We start from the raw sequence: 19072 nt of genomic DNA on the forward strand, positions 1-19072 counted from the left end.
TTCAAGTTTGACTCTAACCAGTTTAAAATGTTTGTTTTTTCTCCGGTTCTTAGTCATAATTTTCACTTTCTTACAGTACAAACAGCAATAACAACTCTTAAATCTCCACACCGGAAATACACATGTATGATTCCAAGCACATATGCACAAATACAAATGTGAATGCAGAAAGTGAATTTTAGCCAACTTCAGATTCAGATTCAGCTTTTGCTTTATTGCAGAACTTTTCGTCTGACCTCAATACCGAGCAATCTAATCTCATTTCATTGTGCGCACACACACAATCAACAAAGTGCTGATAAAGTGTTCATATTTACGACGCAGACGCCGCAATACAGTGTCGTTACATGGGCCGTGTGTGTATGATTTCTGTTTGACTTGCATTCACATTAGCTTTTAGACATTTACTTTTGCACACTGATTTTTCTTCGCTCCCACAAGCGTGTGGCAATGATGGCTGACGCTGCGGCTGAGTTCCAGCTAGAAGTTTTATTTGAATTCATATGCATTTTGCATTTGTTGTGCAACTTAGCGCCGCATAAGCAGGCATATTTGATGTTTGCCTTGTGGCTGCGAGGCAAATATGGCATGAAAAGCCGCCTGCCACTTGCCACTTACAACCAACTGCCGCCTGTTCGTACAAAATGCAAATGCATCAGCAGCTTTGGTGTGTTGTGTTTTTCGTTACAATCACACATACATATACATACATACATTTATATATGAAGTTCATTTTTTATTTTGTTTATTCAATTGTGTGCCTCTTGTGTTGCACTTGTTAGTGGCAAACAGAAGTTTTTCCGCGAGCGCTGAAAAAGCAGCGCATAGCACCTGCTGTAGAATTCTTCGACGACAGCTTCTTTAAAAGCGAACTTTTCATTGCTTCCCCCCACCTCCACATCCCCTTCTTCGACACCCGTTACTTCTTTGGCTGCACAATGATGTTGCACTTACATTTATTTTTTCTTGATTTTTCGCTTGTTCCGTTAGCTTTTGCCGTATTTTTAATTCATATTTTGTTTTGTTGTGCTTCTTGCCCGCTGAACTTTTGTTCGAGTTTGCAATTTTTCTTTTACTTACTTACTTAACTTTTCGCATATTTGCGCGCTCTTTCACTTTATTGTTTTGTTTTTACCGTTGTTGGTGTTGCTGTTTAGCTGTTTGTTGTTGCCTGTTGCACTTTGTTGAACTTTGCTATTGTGTTGTTTGTGTGTGTGTGTATTGGTGCTTGTAGCGTCAAAACTGCAAAGATGATTCGCTTTGTTTGCCCTGCACTTAGAAACTTTCAATTGAATTGCAGGCAGCAAGTATTCTTGACACATTACTCTCCCTTATATTGCCATTGTCTTTGGTTGCTTTGCTCTTTCATTTAGCTGCGCTTTTCAGTCAAGTGTTTGCTATTGAAATGCAATATGTGAATTTATAAGTGCATGCGTGTGCGTGTTTGCTTACATTTTTATATCGACGATGTTGTCCGAAAGGTGAGTAGTTTGCAGTTGGAAATATTGTTCGAGTGTTCAAAATAAAAGCAGATGTCACTTAGTGAAATAGAAACTTTTAAGTTTTGGAGTGGCTTATAAAAATATCGTGTGCAAAAAAATGTATTTAAGATATAGTAGAATTCTTCTATCAGAAACCAAATATTTTAAGGGTATTAATTATTTATCCAGAAATCATTTCAAGAAAAATATTATTCCGGTCTTTGATTCTTTAGGCTTACTTGAAAATTATTTAAATACCTACCAGTACTCTGGCTAATTTTTTATTTTGAATCATTCAACTAATTAACTTTTTCAATTTAAGACTCATTTTTAATATACTTCCCAATGTAAACATTAATCTTATTTCATCTCAATTTCAAGCTGAACCAAAATCTCAAACTCAATATTTATCTCAATCTCAATATCAGTCTCAATCTCCACCTCGAGCTGAATCAAAATTTCAACTTTAATATTACTATTATTCTCAATTTCAAAATCAAACCCTCTATCATACTCAATCACAATCTCCATCTCAATCGCAATCACAATCTTATTCATAATTTCAACCTCGATCTAAATCTCTATGTCAATATTAATCTTATTCCCATTCTCAATCTCAATCCAAAGCTTAATATCAACTCCGATCTGAATTTCTTTCTCAATATCAGTATCGAGATCAATCGTAATCTCAATCTGAATCCCTAGATATCTCTTATTCTTATTCCCAATCACAATCTCATTCCCAATCTCATTCTTAATCTCAAACCAATTTTCAAACTAAAACTCAATTTTAACATTTATATTTAGAAAGATACATAGAATTACACAATAATTACGAATGTGGATGTGGATATATCGTTCGCCTTCCTCACACTTAGTTCTGCATGGTCAGCGACACCATCAACGACACCAAATTGGCATTTCGTGCCTCCCACGGTACGGTCATATCGTAAAAGTACCGTTGTATGAAAGTCCACACATTCTCACACATCGTTGGATACTTCAGATTGCAGGTGTGGTAAATCTTGTAGCACAAATCGAGCGCCTGCAGAAATGATTGCATGCAATAGAAGTGATTCTCCAAAGCCACATAGATTTTCGAAATTGTGCATTCGTTCGGCATAATTACGACCAGAAAGGGGTGAGTGGTGCGGTTTACCGGACCATATTTGCGATTGTACAGATCCAAACGTGATTCGTACGACTCGAGCGTATTAAGACGCATCACAAACGAATCTATGCTATCAGTGAGATTGGCGCGTATGCTCAACTTGCCATAGTGATCCTTGAAACGGCTGGTAGATGGCAGCAGCGCTGTCAAACCAACGGCATAAATAAAGTCTTTTTCATCTGAAATGTGAGTGAGAGTTCAAATGAAAGGCAATTTGGAGGTATTTGTTATTAAGTTCAATAAATGGTTTAAAGTATAATTGGTAACTAATTTTGTAGATATGTCATAAATTAGTGATGACAGATGTGTGACGCAACAGTTGAAAATTATTTTTATGTAATATAATACTGTTTAATTAATTTATCAATTTTTCGAATAACATTCCTTAAACAGGTGGCAAGCCTTGTCATTAATGGTTTCTGATTAAAACCTACCTAAGTTGATTTTTCCATTTTCAGTGCTACTGAGTTATTCTAATCAAAAAAATGTTTGACTTAAATGACTTCAAGCTAATTATTTTTTATTATAAACATTTTAAAAATTATACCCATTTTCCATTCCATTGAATTATTAAATAATTTTTTTAACATAAATACAATAATAAGCCAAAACAGTACAACAAACAAATAAGGAATGTTCTAATAGGTAAAGACAACAATTCCGTGACGTTGTCTATACTCTGAACGTGATGTAATTTTGTTACGTAACGCAATTTCGTTGCAATCACTATTTATTTAAAAACATTTGGTCCGTTTGGATAGTATAATATTTCATTAGAAAGCCCATTGAATGTAAAGAAAGCCCTTTAATATCTGACGATCAGGGCAGCCTTCCCTACAATACTTAGAAATGCTTTCAAGGAAAGCTCTCAAACACGCCATGTGATTTACACTATATTATATTATAAATACATATGTATGTATATCTGTGAACTGACCTCCTCTTACTACTTCACCTACCTTTGCTTGCCATGCCCATTTTGCAGTACTTGTACAACTTTTTGATGTCGTCATTGTGGAGCTTCTTATCAAACTGCGGCGTCACCTTTTTCATGTAGTCATCCCACTTGGACACCAGCAGATTTTCCTTATCCGGATAGACGTGACGAAAATCGATTTTATACTGCAAACAAATTACTTTACAAAACGTACTCAACCACACAACGGTACAGTTCGGGCGCACATACCAATTCGGCTGCACGTGGATCGGCCAACTTTGACCAGTTGGTCAGCAACTCAGCCAGTCCACTCTGTTGTAGTTCCTTCTGCCGCAGTGCCCATGTCTGAATCCATTTATCACACACTTCCTCCCAGCTAAAGTGATCTGTGGTTAGTAGCTGCTTCAATGCCAGCGCGGTCATCTCGTCCACACGTGGCACATGGCCGGGCAAGTCTTGCGGATACGTGGACATAGTGTCATCATCGTCCATTAAGCTGCTGCCCGTGCTCATCGGCTGTGTCATATCAATGTCAAAAGTACAATCTTCATCATCGCTAAGACGTATCATGCGGCGACGCTTGACATTCTCATTGGAGTAGCGTTGATAGAGACGACCCAGCGGGTTGCCTTTGCCGCCGCGATAAATAAAGTAGTAATCCTGCAATCGCGGCGCGAGATAAAAGAGAGACCGTGAGCTTGCCAGCATGTGTTAGCGGAAATTTTCAAGAGCACCCACTCACACACACACATTATTAAGGAGCATATGTGTACTTACCGCTGCGGCTTGCTCATTGGGGAATAGTGTTATGATGTCGCTTAAAATCGCACGCAGATCCTTCGGGCTCAGCGACTCCCCCTGGCGCATTACATCCGAGACAATGAGGCGCACAATTTCGTTGCGTTGGCTGTTTTCCAGGTAGCCGTTTTTGTTGTAGAACTGCTTGATGCGCTGGCCGATATGCGAGCTCTGCAGCACTTTGGCGGTATCCTGTAAACGGACAAAATTTTCAAACGAAGAATGTCGGAAAAAGTAAGCAAATGTCATAAAGCTTCACTAAATACCAGTCAAGCTATTTAAAGAAATCCACCCACCCCCGCAAGCCCACTTACCACTTTAGCGCATTGCATAATCAATGGTCCCTTAGGCGAATAGCCATCACCGGCGCTTCCACTTCCGCCGCCGCCCACACCTACAGCAGTGTCTGTGTTTGCCGCTCTGCCGCCATTTGCATTGCCACCACCGGTGCCACCGCTGCCACTCGCCATCATGAACTGCTGCTCGGCATTTATGGCTTTTATCGCCGAAGCTCTGGTCGTCATTGCGGCAGCTGCCAATGCGGTCTTTGTTGTTGTCGCCGTCTCCGCCGCAGCAGTTATCGTTGCCATTGCGTGTCGTTTAGGTGATTTAGCATTTTGTGGCATGAAACTGAATGCGTCGCCCAAATCTAAGGTCGGTTCCAATACAACAGCTGGCATATTATGGCTCATACGCGCTGTGGTGCCACTGACGCCCGGCAGCAGGCTTAGAAAATCCTCAGCTGGCGCCCTGTTGCGTTTGATGATGGTAGCTGATCCCGTTGTTGCTGTGGTTGCAGTGGCGGCGACGGCGGTGGCATTACTGCTGCTCGTGGTCGGTGTGGCTGTGTAGCTCGGTATGACGGTGAGTGTTGCTATGGCATTGTTGGTCGTCATATTAGCTGGGATTGTTTGTAAGCTGCTTGCCGCACTTTGCAGTTGTTGTAGTGATTGTATGGAAATCGCAGGCGCTACAATGGATGTGGGCGGTTTTTTGACTGCCGCATTAATGGATGCAACCGAGTACCGAGGGGAGGTGACCCGTGTGGTGCCGCTTTTGTCTGCAGTCGGACACTGTTGTGCGAAGAAGATAAACCAAAAGAGAAATAAAGAAATTTTTCATCGCACAAAGCCTTAAAGAACATTGATTCACCTTTTCTTGGCACCATGCAAAGAGTTTTTCCCGGAACTCAGCGCGATAGCCTATGTGCCGTATGGCAGTATTTATATCGTCCACTGTGAGATATTTTAAGCTGCGAAAGGTGATATTGTTCACTGTAAAAAGGTCCAAAAATAGAAGATATGGGTGTCTCAAAATGTGCGCATTTGTGGAGTTAAAGTTGTCAATAATTTAAATCGATGTCAATCTAAAACAGTTCCCACAAAACAGTTCTATTGCAATTCAATTAAATTCAATCATAGGGATTACAGGGAAGAGAAAGTGATGAACTGAAAATTTTCCAAAATATGACTATTTACGAAATAAAGCCGTTTAACATGCGCGAGTATTTAATTGAGCCATCCCACTAACATAGCTCTTTATTTCATCCTTCATTTATTTTAGTCTTAAATATTTCTCACCAAATTTAAAGGATCATATTGGAACAGATCTTTAAAGCACCCTACTACCTTATTTATAAATCGAACAAGAAGTATTACTTTTACTTGTCTAATTATTGGTTATTATAGGTTAGCTAGGTCTATTGGGCAAGTAGGCACTGTTGCTGGCTGTATTGGCAGGGACATCGCCGCTCCAAACTGTTTCTCGGGAGATATAGCTATAAAAGATTTCAACAATTAATAGTGCTCTCAAGAAACAAACTGAAACCACTAGTTGGACTTTACACTGACCAGTGCAAACTAAGGTGCCATCTTGATTGTTCAGCGATCGCGAGGAAAAGGAGTCAGGATTCCTGGAACACTAATAAGCTTTCTTAACATGATGGGGTTAGATAGTATAGTTCATAGGAGAGGGCACAATATATCTTCAGTCTCAGTGCATTTTTCAAATCTTAATATAATCTATTCTAGATACAACAAGTACAACAGATGTCTAGAAAATCCAACATATATTTTACTGACCACTTATATTTTATTTAATAGAACGAAAAATAAAATGAAAAAGAAATAAAATGTAATCGTACGGAGGACAGATATTGATATTTATATACATATCTCATATATGTACAGCCTCATGCAATAGGGGCAAGTGCATTTCCTTTGACAGTAAACTCTGTGACTCTGTTCGAGAAGGAGCAAACTGAAGTGGTATACCATCGGCCCGAAAGCAGTAGAAGGTATTAATGTTAAGATAATGCGATTAAGTACCCACCTGAGCAGTTTTCCAATGCTAGAGAAGTATTAGTTCCATGAGTGAATTGACATTTTTATGATAATCAAGCTTCAGTCAATCTCATCCTATGAGGCATAAGGGAATTGAGAGAAATGATGTGGCGGTCATCAAATCCAAAAGAACCCTAAAACCTTTCTTCAAAATGGATCTATAAATCATTAAAGCAGAGCTTGGAAAAGTAGATGAGGCGAGAAGGGATACTAAAAAATGGTAATAAATGGGAAGCACTTTCTAAGAGCAAATAATAGGCAGTGTACTATATACCTATTATAAATAATATTCTTCTGGACGTGTATATGTCACTGAACTCCTCATAAACGGCTGGTCTACTGAATGAAATTTTGAGTGTGTCTTCAGGTTGATCCGAAAATGGTTTTTAATTACCATTCGGTTAAATTTAAATAGTGTTTAATGTTTTACATTTGACAAAAATAGATGGCGCCATTGTAACAGTATAGAAACCTACTATAGGTATATAAAATTATTTTGGGAAAATTTTTTTGGTGTCCGTGTACCAAATTCTCAATCCCATTATAATTTTTTTTTTTTATGGCCTTCGGCTTGAATAATCATAAATCTAAGGTATAAAATTAATACGATTACAATTCAAATGGTTAATAGTGTGTTAAGAGTTATATATACAATTACTTAAAATTTAAATATTTAACTTGCTAGACTTTAAGAATTTTACAAAAAGGTTAACGTTATTGTCGTCTGTACGATTAAGTAAGTCCGAGGGTTTCATGTTGCCAAAAATCAGAACTCTGAGCTGTTGTAGAGGTGAGCATCTGTCGGGGATATGGTTTATTGTGAAATCTCCAAAGCCACATAAAGGGCAATTAGGTTTGTTTGTACCATTCAAAAGGTGTCCATGTGTGGCAAGTGTATGTCCAATCCTGATGCGTATAAATGTTTTTATATTCTTGCACGTGTTGTTATTTGAATAATGTGGTGTTTTCCCTAATGGATTTGCAAGTTTGTAATGATGGTTGTAGCTTATCCAATCGTTTTGAAAACAGTCGTTGATGTGTTGTTTGACATACTGCTTAATATCTGTCATGGTAAAATAAGCTGACGTATGTAGTGGTTCTTTGCTAGCTGCTTTTGCACGTATGTCGGCCATTTCATTTCCTTTGATTCCAACGTGTCCAGGAACCCACATAATTTTGATTTTGTTATTACATTTGTTTATGAGGTTTCGAATTTTAGTGACCATAGGGCAATCGTTTAATTGGTTGAAAATGGCATCTATGGCGGATTTACTATCACTGCAGATAATGGTTTTATTTCCACTAGTCAAAGCAAAGAGTACAGCTTCTAATATGGCAGCTGTTTCAGCTGTGAATATTGAGCAGTACGATGGCAAAACAAAGGCAGCTATTGTGGCACCGACCTTATTTGTCACAGCAAACGTGGTAGAGGTATCACTTTTAGATCCGTCTGTAAAAATAAAATCCCACTCATCGCTATATGGTCCTATACTTTCATTATATAGCTGTATATATTCGGTGTTGCTGGTGGAATTCTTCTGGTGCTGTTGTATGTCGTTAATGCGGCACGACGATAATGTCAGCGATGGTGGAGTTAATGGTGATTGAATCAATGAAGGGTACGTAAATAATCCTATTTGTTTAGAAGTCATGAGACAGCGTACGATGGTTGAAGGTTTGTGGTACGTGCGTGAACTTTGGATAGCGCTATTTTTTAAGTATTAACTCATTTCGACACAGAAGCAACTTTGGGATGAGCAACATAGTGTTATATGAGATTCTCTGGGATATATCTGGTAATCCGGATTCTGCTAAAATTGCTTTGATCGGTGATGTTGGGAAAGCACGTATACTCCTTCTAGCTGCTGCATGATAAGGTGCTTTTAAGAGTTTGATATTGGTTTTGGCACTGTGTCCGTAAATAGCAAGTCCATAGTCAATTTTTGATAATATTAAGCCTCTTGTGACATTAATGAGCGTGTTTGTGTGACATAAACAATGTTTCGATGATAAAAATTTAATGATATTTAGTCTAAGAAATAAGTTTGAGCGGATATATTTACAATGTTCTTTATAAGAAAGAGTTTTATCAAATATAATACCTAGTATTTTTAAACTTTGGGTATGTGGGATTTGGTTATTAGACATTGATAGAATAGGGAAGGAGCAGATGTGTTTTCTACAAATATGAAATGTGGAGCTTTTGTTTAATGATATCTTCGCGCCGGATATTTCAGACCATTTATTGATATCATTTAGTATCTTTAGAAATATACGTTTAACTTGATTCAGATCTTTAATTTTTGTAAAAACCACAACATCGTCAGCATAAATAAAGTGATGCGTTCGAGGGTTGGAACTTATAATGGTGCTGACTTTATTAAATGCTATTATGAAAAGCGTAACGGAGAGCGGTGAACCTTGAGGTATACCATTGTATAATTTAAAAACTTGTGAAGTGCATTTATTGACACATACGGTAAATTTTCGATTATATAAAAACGATTTTACAACGTTAAACATTTTGATGCCAATTTTCCAGCGCTTAAGTTCACTGAGTACCATGTGAGCTCCGACTCTATCAAACGCTTTCTCGAAATCTAGGCTAAGTACCGAAGCGTGGTTACGGGTTGCCAAGTTTGTGGATACGAAATGTATGAAATGTAGTAGGGGGTCTATAACTCCCAACGCTTTTTGAAATCCGACTTGGTGCTGGCTTATGAGTCCATTTGCTTTAGCGAACCACATTAGTCGGGTAGAGATGATTTTTTCTAAAGTCTTAGATATACAAGGTAAAAGGGAAATTGGTCGGCAATTCTCAATGCAGGAACTTGGTTTATTGGGTTTAGGAACGGGAATGATTGTGGAAATCTTCCATTGTTGAGGGTATACACCAGAGTTTAGTATTTTATTATATAGTATGACAAGTCTATATTTTATAATATATTTTTTAGGATGGGATACGATATTTTATCAGAACCAGGGGTTTTTCCTCTTAGCGTTGAGATTGTAGTTTCGATTTCGTAATATCAGCTTCAATTTGAAGCGCTTTTGATGAAGGTGTTGGGTTAGTATATGTTTCATTCTCGCTTTGAGCTTTCAATGAGTTAAAGTTAGGGGGGAAATTTGGATTAGAAGAGTATGATGACCACGTTTCTGCAAATTTTTCCGCGATTTCTTGAGACATATAAACAGGTCCAAATTGTGTGTTAATATGGGATATATTAAATTTTTGTGAGGACCCAGTTAGCATTTTTATGTCTGACCATATTTTTTTAGGATTCGAAGTTGGGTTTATGTTGGCTGTTAACTCTTCTAATGATTGCCTTTTAGCCAATTTTAACTCCTTTCTAAAAATCGCGTTAGCCTTTTTATATTCAATCAGATTAGGGTCAGTTCTGTTAAGTATAAATTTTTTCCACATACATTTTTTCTTGTTTCTAAGAGTTGAAAGTATATTTGTCCAATAAGGCAGCTTTGTTGAGAACATTTTGGTGTTATTTGAGGGTATGGCAAAATGAGCTGCAGATCGAATAATTGTTTTAATGGCAAATGCTTCAGCATTTACATTTTCACAAGGGCGCCTAGTATTAGATAAATATGTTGAAATGTTACAGAAGTTTGTCCAGTCAGCCTTATCAGTCAAAAATTTAGACCTTGGTTTGATATTGTAAGATTTAGGAATGGAGAGAGAAGTGACTATTGGAAAGTGATCGCTACTGTGAAGATCATCTATTGTATGTGAAGAAAGTTTTAGTGCTAAAAGGGATGAGGCTAGGATAATGACTGGATGGGTAAAGGTGCCATGTGTAGAGAAGTGTGTTGGGAGCCCATCATTCAAAACAATAAGGTCATGTGAAAGAATTATATCTTCAATGATTTCACCCCTTTTATTCACAGTCAAGGATCCCCAAAGTGGACTCCATGCGTTAAAATCTCCCAAAATAATAATTGGTGTAGTGAACGAATTTAAAATATTAGAAAGTTCTATATAAGAAAAATTCTGATGAGGTGGAGTGTAACAGTTAATAATAGTGAATTTAAATCCGATTTCGATTTCTATGACTAAGCAAGAGATGTTGCTGTTGACAGGAATTTGCTTATGATTTACTGATTTTTTAATAAATATTGCGATAACTTGTTTAGCGCATGTATGTTGAGAGCTATTGTGAAAATAACTAAAGTATTTATTAGGAGGGTAAATCTTTTTATGAATAGGTATATGAGTTTCTTGAAGTGATATAATTTCTGGTCCAAATTCATTAATAAGAATATTTGAATCAGGGTAGTTATTAAGTAGACCGTTTATGTTCCATTGCAAAATTCGCATAATTTACTCTATCATTTCATTATTTGTTGACGGAGGGGGGAATACTGTAGGTAGTGGAGTGAAAATTGCAGAAGATGTTAGTGCTGGAGATGTAAGGTGAGAGAGCAACGAGGAGATCATTGCTTGTGTTTGAGAGTCATCGACTGATGCTGCTGCTGTGTTTGTTGTAGCATTTGCTGTGGTGTAATTGTTTTCGTTGGTTTCTTTTGTTTCTTTTTCATTATTTTTAGTGATACCTTCATTATTTGTAAATGAGTGAATGAGTTCTGTAGAGGTTATTTGGGTGTTTTTGTTGTTTTCTTGAGAGTTGTTAGAATTATTTTTAGTTATGTTGGCAAATATAGTGGAGTTTTCAAAGAGAGGAGGAGATGAGTAGGATTTATGTATTTTTATTGCTTCACGCATGGAACATTTTTTGTCTGTTTTTATTGTTATTATTTGTTTCATTTGTAAGAATTTGGGACATGTTTTGTCAGAAGAGGGGTGATTACCTGAGCAATTAACGCAAGAGGTTCGAGAGCAAGCGATAGGTTGGTGAGGGGGGAGAGCACACGTGTCACAAACAGGGGCTTTAGTGCATCTTTTGGTTGTGTGGCCCAAAACTTGACAGCTTTTACACCTCATGGGATTTGGGTAATATGGCCTTACCTTAGTTGTGTACCAAGACACTTCGATCTTTTCCGGTAGGTGATATTTATCGAAAGTGAGTAGAACAACACCACTAGGAACGACTTTTGGTTAATATACTTGGGGAATTTAAAAATTGAAACCACACCCTGTTCTTTTAAATGTTCTATGATTTCATCTTCTGCAATTTCGTTAAGGCATGGTGCGTAAATTGTTCCTTTTGTATAGTTAAGGTTATTGTGGAGTTTTATATCTACATCGCAAATGCCATGTAATGTTTTTGTAATTATGAATTTTCTGGCTATTTGTTGGTTTTTAACTAATAATAGAAGATTCCCGGGAAATGATTGGGGTTTTTTTCTTTTTGGTTTGGGACTTGATGATAACAGGGCAAACCTGTTATCACCAAGAGAGTGCCCCCCTTGGGGCATATTTCTTGTAGTAAACAGTGATTATATATTAGCACTCTATAACACGTGTTTTAAATAAAAATATGACACTTTAAATATAATTCAGAGAGAGGGAGTGAAAGAGCAAAAGAAACTCACTAATAGCACCAAACACAACCGTTCGCTTCAGGCATCAGTCGATGACTGTCAATCCCATTATATATTATATGAATTCCAATTATTTAATTATGTATGTATGTTTCATTTCATAACTAGTTTAATATCCTAATAGCTTACCTATCATGCAAGAAAACGTCTGTCGGGTCCGATAGTAAAGTACAACATTTTGCTATTTCGAAAGTAACAAACAACAACTAACAACAAATTATTGAAATGGATTATTCCATTAATATTTAGAAATATTTTACATAAAAACATTGTAAATTTTTTATGACAAATATATTTAGAGTTGCTTGGTAAATTGTGGTACATACCAATAAAGTATCCATTCATTATACCCTGCGTAACCGTAGACTGCCTAACATGCATACCGTTATGTTTCAATGTTCATATTCCGAACCCATTTCAATGCCCTGTTGCATGCGCTGGAACACAACAAACCACGAAACGAGCAGAACAAAACAAAACCGGCTTTTGGTGGCGCGCATTGCGCCACATCCCTCTCTGACTCTCTGGCTGAGAGTATAACAGTTAACGCTATGTGGCACTGAGTGCTTCCAGCCACACACACACACACATATGCACATCGCACACATCTTGTAACGGCAATCGTATAGCAGGAATTATGCGAAATCGCGTGATTGTTAAGCGGCCAAGGAGAACACTCCCCAACACACTCACCGCACCACCACCACACACCAGCAGCCAGTAAGTAAGTGAGCGACGCAGCACACAACGCCGGCGCAAACAATAACAGCGGTACAAATACACTCGCACCAAGCAACTCGCCATCTCACACACACACACAATGGTGCTATGCTGGCAGACATGAGCATGGACTTGCATGTAGTGATGGCTGTATGTCTGTATGTATTGCTTAAGGTGGGGTGGCGGTTGGCTATCGCATGCCAAAGGCAAAATAAAATGCAAAGGCATGATAAGAGCAAAGGCAAAAATAACAAATATTGGCATGAGTGAATTTTTTTCGTGCTTTTGCAAACAAGTAAGCAACTCTACGCACATACATGCATACATATCTACGAGTATATGAATTGTTGTCTATATGTTTGTGCGCATATTTAGACTTGTATAAAAAGTCTGCATACAAACACACATACATAAGCGCATAGTATTTAGCAGTTTGCTTAAATAGGAAGGTGTGTGTGCGTTTTTTTTCTCTTCCAGGTAAGTATGTTTGTATGCATATGTGTCTGTATAAGCATGTTGTGTTGTTATGGGTTTTATATGCGTTTTTTAGTTATTGTTGGGATTTTTGATTTTTCTATTTTTTTCCTACTCGCTTTTATGGCGAAAAGGCGGTGGTGTTTAGGCGCGTGAGTAGATGAAGTTAACGCTGGGTATAGGCGAATGGACATAGAAGAATATATGTATGTATGAGATTTTTTTAAATGCTTATGTGTTGGCGTAGAAAATTGTAAATATATTTTTTTTTTTTTCAAGCATATAATGTATGTATGCAGCTACATATATGTATGTATGAGATTTTTTTAAATGCTTATGTGTTGGCGTAGAAAATTGTAAATATTTTTTTTCAAGCATATAATGTATGTAAGCAGCTAACTATGTTTGTATATGCATTTTATGTGTTGGATCACACACACGTACATATCGTACATAGATATATATTACTGTAAATATTTTTTTCATATACGAACATACATATGTATGTATTTGTATATATTTCTCTTGGGTATTATATAAGTACTCCATGGAGTGCCATGGAGTGCTCAGTTTGACATTTTTGATGAATATATATGTATATATACATATACTAATGCAACCATGCACTGTATGCTTGTTTATGCAAAAGACTCTAAACATATAGCAAATTAAATGGATATGGATAGGTACATATAAATACTGCATATTAGACAATTTTGCATGATATACATACTATATGTTTTCCTTGCAACATAAGTAAGTATTATTATTATTTTCATAACTTCAACTGCTATAACTCGAAGGTCTCCATAACTCGAACTTATGAATTGGCAATAGAGTCAAATTTCAAACAAATTACCTTCCATAACTCGAAGCCTCTCTAACTCGTTTTTATGTAGATTATGGCGATTCGAGTTAGGGAAGTTCAACTGTATTTGAGAACAGAGATAATAATTTAAAAAAATGTTCTAAAAATACTCTTTAGCACCACTTACATTTCAGCGTTGTATATAGTATTTCCAGATCGAATTGCTTCAACAGCTTCATTAAATTAACATCATCATTCTCACCAAACTCCGACGCGCCCGCAACACCTTGCTCGCTGTTACGCATTGCCTCCAATTGTGCGCCAATATGTTGCACGCCGCCGCCGCTGTTGTAGCACGACGCTTTTGTGTTGTACGCATCCGTATGTGAATTTTGCGAGTTCTGCGTATCGCCATCGCCGGTGTAATTCGTAATGAAATCGAAATCTACTTCAGTTTTAACAACAATCTCTGGTGTGTCCATTACAACACAGCAAATTATCTTAAAGACACTGCACAGCAATGAACCGTTATGCGAAAAATCAATACACTACTAGCCGTGTTTTGCTTTTTGCAAGCGCAAAAAAAATCAGTCTAAGCACTATTCTTCTATCACTAAAATACAGCATGCACCGTGCGAAAGCCAAAATACTACTGGCAACTTCAGTGCGACTTATCGATTGCTGCCACACAGCCACCACTACAGCGGCACGCCATACATATATGTATACGAAAATATATGTATAAAAGCTTGTGTGTGTGTGTGTGTGTGTGGTAGTGTCTGTGTATACATCAACTAAAATTCAACAACAAAGCATACATATCTACATAAATATATATGTATATTTGCATGTGTCTGTGTGTGCGCAACAATAAAAAGCAGACAAATTCCCGCCACATTCGACGTACAACCCAACCGACCTACCTCAGCCCAGCGCTCAATACCACACGCCATCCTGCCATTCTCTCCTCGCATTCTGTCTCCTCATATATTTGCTTGTAGTTATGTGCGCGCACTTGTGCCTCGTATACTTTTTCGCTTTCATACGAAGCTTACTTAACATGCCACCTACCGCACGCACGCCCGCCGCCTGACGGCTAACCAGCCAGCATTGCTGTTAAACAAGCTAACACACACACATACATACAAATGTACGTACAAACGTGTCTGGCTGAGTGTGAGTATTGGGGGCTTTGTGTGTTGGTGTTAGTGACAGCCTTTTGCACAGGCGCTGCTCGCTCCTACTGCTGACATTCATATATACAGGCACACTCGTACATGCATCCATTCTTCGTTCGTCGTGTTTCGTTTTTGGTCTTGTGTTGCGCAGCAAGTGCCACTGCGCAGCCAATGGATACATAACGGTCGTCTGTTGGTTGCTCGTAGCATAGAGCTGCCAACTGTTTGGATTTTCGTGTTGGTGGAAGGCAAATTGGCAGGGATTGTGTTGCGCCGGCTGAGAATGAGAGTGTAAAAGGAAAAATGCAAAAGCATTGTGGTGGTGATGTGTTGCTTGTTGTTGCTGTACATACATATGTAAGTCCATACGTATAAATGCCTGGCAAAAACACTCACTTACATATATATGTACAGTTAACACTTGTAGGCCGTTATGTGCGCTTTTGTGTAGTTGAGCTTAGGCAATTCTTTTGTTTTTTAAGGTTTGATACAAAGCATTTTTGCACATATACATACAGACATGCTCGTACATACATATGCGCATGCATTTAAATGCTATTATTATATGTGTATATATTTAGGCGTGTGATATGTCTGGAAATGCTGTGAAAGGCGTTTGTATGTACAGCGATGTGTATAAATACGGAAAAAATAATAACTGAATTACAAAAGCATTGGAAAAAATGTAGATAACAAATTAATTGAAATTAGAGTTTGCTCTGCCATCAACAACAAAGGTTATGGTTGCTCAGTGATTAGTGAATTTTTCCAAAAACGTTCAAAAATCATGTTAGGTGGCATGAATTATGCACAATTAGAAAAAGTTTGAAAAGTAAACGCGTTTATGAAGGTACTAATCTGTAAGTAGCTTGTTCTAAGTGGAATAAATTTCCCTATTTTTATCTTCATTTTAAAGGAAACATATTCACCCATTTTAATTCGAATCTCTATTATATTTTATAACACATACATTCTAAATTTAACCTTCCAATACATATTCATTATACTCTTTATATGGCTCCGAAGCCAGACAAGAAGCCAGAATGTAGAAGTAGACGACAAAGTGATACGCGGCATTTATTTTTGTGAGTTCATTGGTAGTGATGAATGCCAACGCATAGATTGATTTAAAGAAAGAATTACATAGTCTTGATGGTATCAGGTATGTTTCCACAGTCAACGAGATTATGGAAAGGGGTTGAGCTTGATAACAAACTAAACTGGAACATAAATATTGAATAAAATGTAAAAAATGCTTATATGGCCTACTACACTTGCAAGAGAATCTTGGGTCCTTAGATCGAATATAGTCATGTGGGTGTTCACGGCCGTCATTAAACCAATACTAACATATATGGAGCACTGGTTTGGTGGCCAGAACTAAAACAAGTAAGGAAGGGCTAAGTTCGGGTATAACCGAACATTTTATACTCTCGCAATTTATTTATTTAACTTTATTTATATTATATGATACACAATTTGACCCACATATTCGTCATATATATTGTAAGAAAATACATCAAGCTACTTGGCTGTCTCCTGATCGAAACACGCGGAACCAAATCGATCACGTAGTGATAGACGGAAGACATGTCTCCTGTGTTTTAGACGTGCGTACCCTCCGAGGACCAAATATAGACTCGGACCATTATCTGGTCGCAGCGAAGATACGCACCCGCCTCTGTGCAGCAAAGAACGCCCGTCTACAAACACAAGGAAGGTTCGACGTCGAAAAGCTGCAATCGCAACAGACAGCCACGAAATACTCTACTCGACTTGCACTCTTGCTCTCTGAGAGCACTCATCAGCATCTCGGTATAAGGGAACTGTGGAACGGCATCTCAAACTCACTGCGTACCGCTGCAGCCGAAACAATTGGTTTTCGGCAACGACAAAAAACAAGCTGGTACGATGAGGAGTGCCGTCTCGCAGCGGAGAGAAAACAGACTGCCTACCTCGCAACGTTGCAAACGACCACAACACGTGCGGGATGGGATAGATACCGAGAGCTGAAGAGGGAAGCGAGACGCATCTGCAGACAAAAAAAGAAAGAGGCCGAAATGCGTGAGTACGAAGAGCTTGAGAAGCTGGCAGACAGAGGGAATGCTCGAAAATTTTATGAAAAAATGAAGCGACTTAACGAAGGTTTCAAGACCGGAGCATCCTCATGTAGAGACCAAGGTGGTAATCTGGTAACCGATGTCCAGGGCATACTGGGATTATGGAGGGAACACTTCTCCGACCTGCTGAATGGCAGTGAGAGTACAACACCAGGAGATGGCGAACCCGATCCCCAAATCGATGACGATGGAACAGATGTTCCATTACCCGACCATGAAGAAATTCGAATAGCAATTACCCGCTTGAAGAACAACAAAGCAGCGGGGGCCGATAGATTACCGGCAGAACTATTCAAATACGGCGGCGAAGAACTGATAAGGTACATGCATCAGCTTCTTTGCAGAATATGGTCGGAAGAAAGCATGCCTGACGATTGGAATCTCAGTGTGCTCTGCCCAATCCATAAAAAGGGAGATCCCACAATCTGCGCCAATTACCGTGGGATCAGCCTTCTAAATATCGCATACAAGGTTCTATCGAGCGTACTGTGTGAAAGACTAAAGCCCACCGTCAACAAACTGATTGGACCTTATCAGTGTGGCTTTAGACCTGGAAAATCGACAACTGACCAGATATTCACCATGCGCCAAATCTTGGAGAAGACCCGTGAAAAGAGGATCGACACACACCACCTTTTTGTCGATTTTAAAGCTGCTTTCGACAGCACGAAAAGGAGCTGCCTTTATGCCGCGATGTCTGAATTTGGTATCCCCGCAAAGCTAATACGGCTGTGTAAGTTGACGTTGAGCAACACCAAAAGCTCCGTCATGATTGGGAAGGACCTCTCCGAGCCGTTCGATACCAAACGAGGTTTCAGACAAGGTGACTCCCTATCGTGCGACTTCTTTAACCTGATGCTGGAGAAAATTATAAGAGCTGCAGAACTAAACCGAGAAGGTACAATCTTCTACAAGAGTGTACAGCTCCTGGCGTACGCCGATGATATTGATATCATCGGAAGCAACAACCGCGCCGTTTGTTCTGCTTTTTCCCGCATGGATAAGGAGGCGAAGCGAATGGGTCTGGAGGTGAATGAGGACAAGACGAAATATCTCCTGTCATCAAACAAACAGTCGGCGCATTCGCGTCTTGGCTCCCACGTCACTGTTGACAGTCATAACTTCGAGGTCGTAGATAATTTCGTATACCTGGGAACCAGCATCAACAACACGAACAATGTCAGCCTCGAAATCCAGCGCAGAATAACTCTTGCCAACAGGTGCTACTTTGGACTGAGTAGGCAATTGAACAGTAAAGTCCTCTCTCGACGAACCAAAATCAAGCTCTACAAGTCGCTTATCATTCCCGTCCTGCTTTACGGTGCAGAAGCGTGGACGATGTCAACAGCAGATGAGACGACACTAGGAGTTTTCGAGAGGAAAATTTTGCGCAAGATTTATGGTCCTCAGAACATTGGCAACGGCGAATACCGCAGACGATGGAACGATGAGCTGTACGAGTTATACGACGACATTGACATAGTTCAGCGAATAAAAAGACAGCGGCTACGCTGGCTAGGTCATGTTGT

The 19072-nt window shown here is 38.7% G+C and overlaps 1 protein-coding gene across 1 annotated transcript; it reads right to left on the minus strand.

Moving 5' to 3' along the window:
* Nucleotides 1-2276: 2276 nt before the first annotated feature.
* On the minus strand, nt 2277-14880 carry LOC105216085 (uncharacterized). The gene is made up of 7 exons (XM_054234439.1): nt 14433-14880; nt 5540-5661; nt 4702-5460; nt 4367-4579; nt 3839-4249; nt 3612-3774; nt 2277-2831 (listed from the first exon to the last, which is right to left on the minus strand). The coding sequence occupies exons 1-7, from the start codon at nt 14725-14727 to the stop codon at nt 2356-2358; spliced, it is 2439 nt and encodes an 812-aa protein (XP_054090414.1). The 5' UTR covers nt 14728-14880; the 3' UTR covers nt 2277-2355.
* Between the last annotated feature and the right edge of the window lie 4192 nt (nt 14881-19072).

Source organism: Zeugodacus cucurbitae, chromosome 6 (assembly GCF_028554725.1).
Source record: "Zeugodacus cucurbitae isolate PBARC_wt_2022May chromosome 6, idZeuCucr1.2, whole genome shotgun sequence".
Taxonomy (NCBI): Eukaryota; Metazoa; Arthropoda; class Insecta; order Diptera; family Tephritidae; genus Zeugodacus; species Zeugodacus cucurbitae.

Bases quoted from the DNA above. Each gene is read 5' to 3' on its own strand.
- LOC105216085 (XM_054234439.1), bottom strand. From the start codon at position 14,727: ATGGACACACCAGAGATTGTTGTTAAAACTGAAGTAGATTTCGATTTC. The intron at 4,580-4,701 runs GTAAGTGGGCTT...GTCCGTTTACAG, and splicing joins TTATGCAATGCGCTAAAGTG to GATACCGCCAAAGTGCTGCA. The intron at 3,775-3,838 runs GTATGTGCGCCC...ATTTGTTTGCAG, and splicing joins ATCCACGTGCAGCCGAATTG to TATAAAATCGATTTTCGTCA.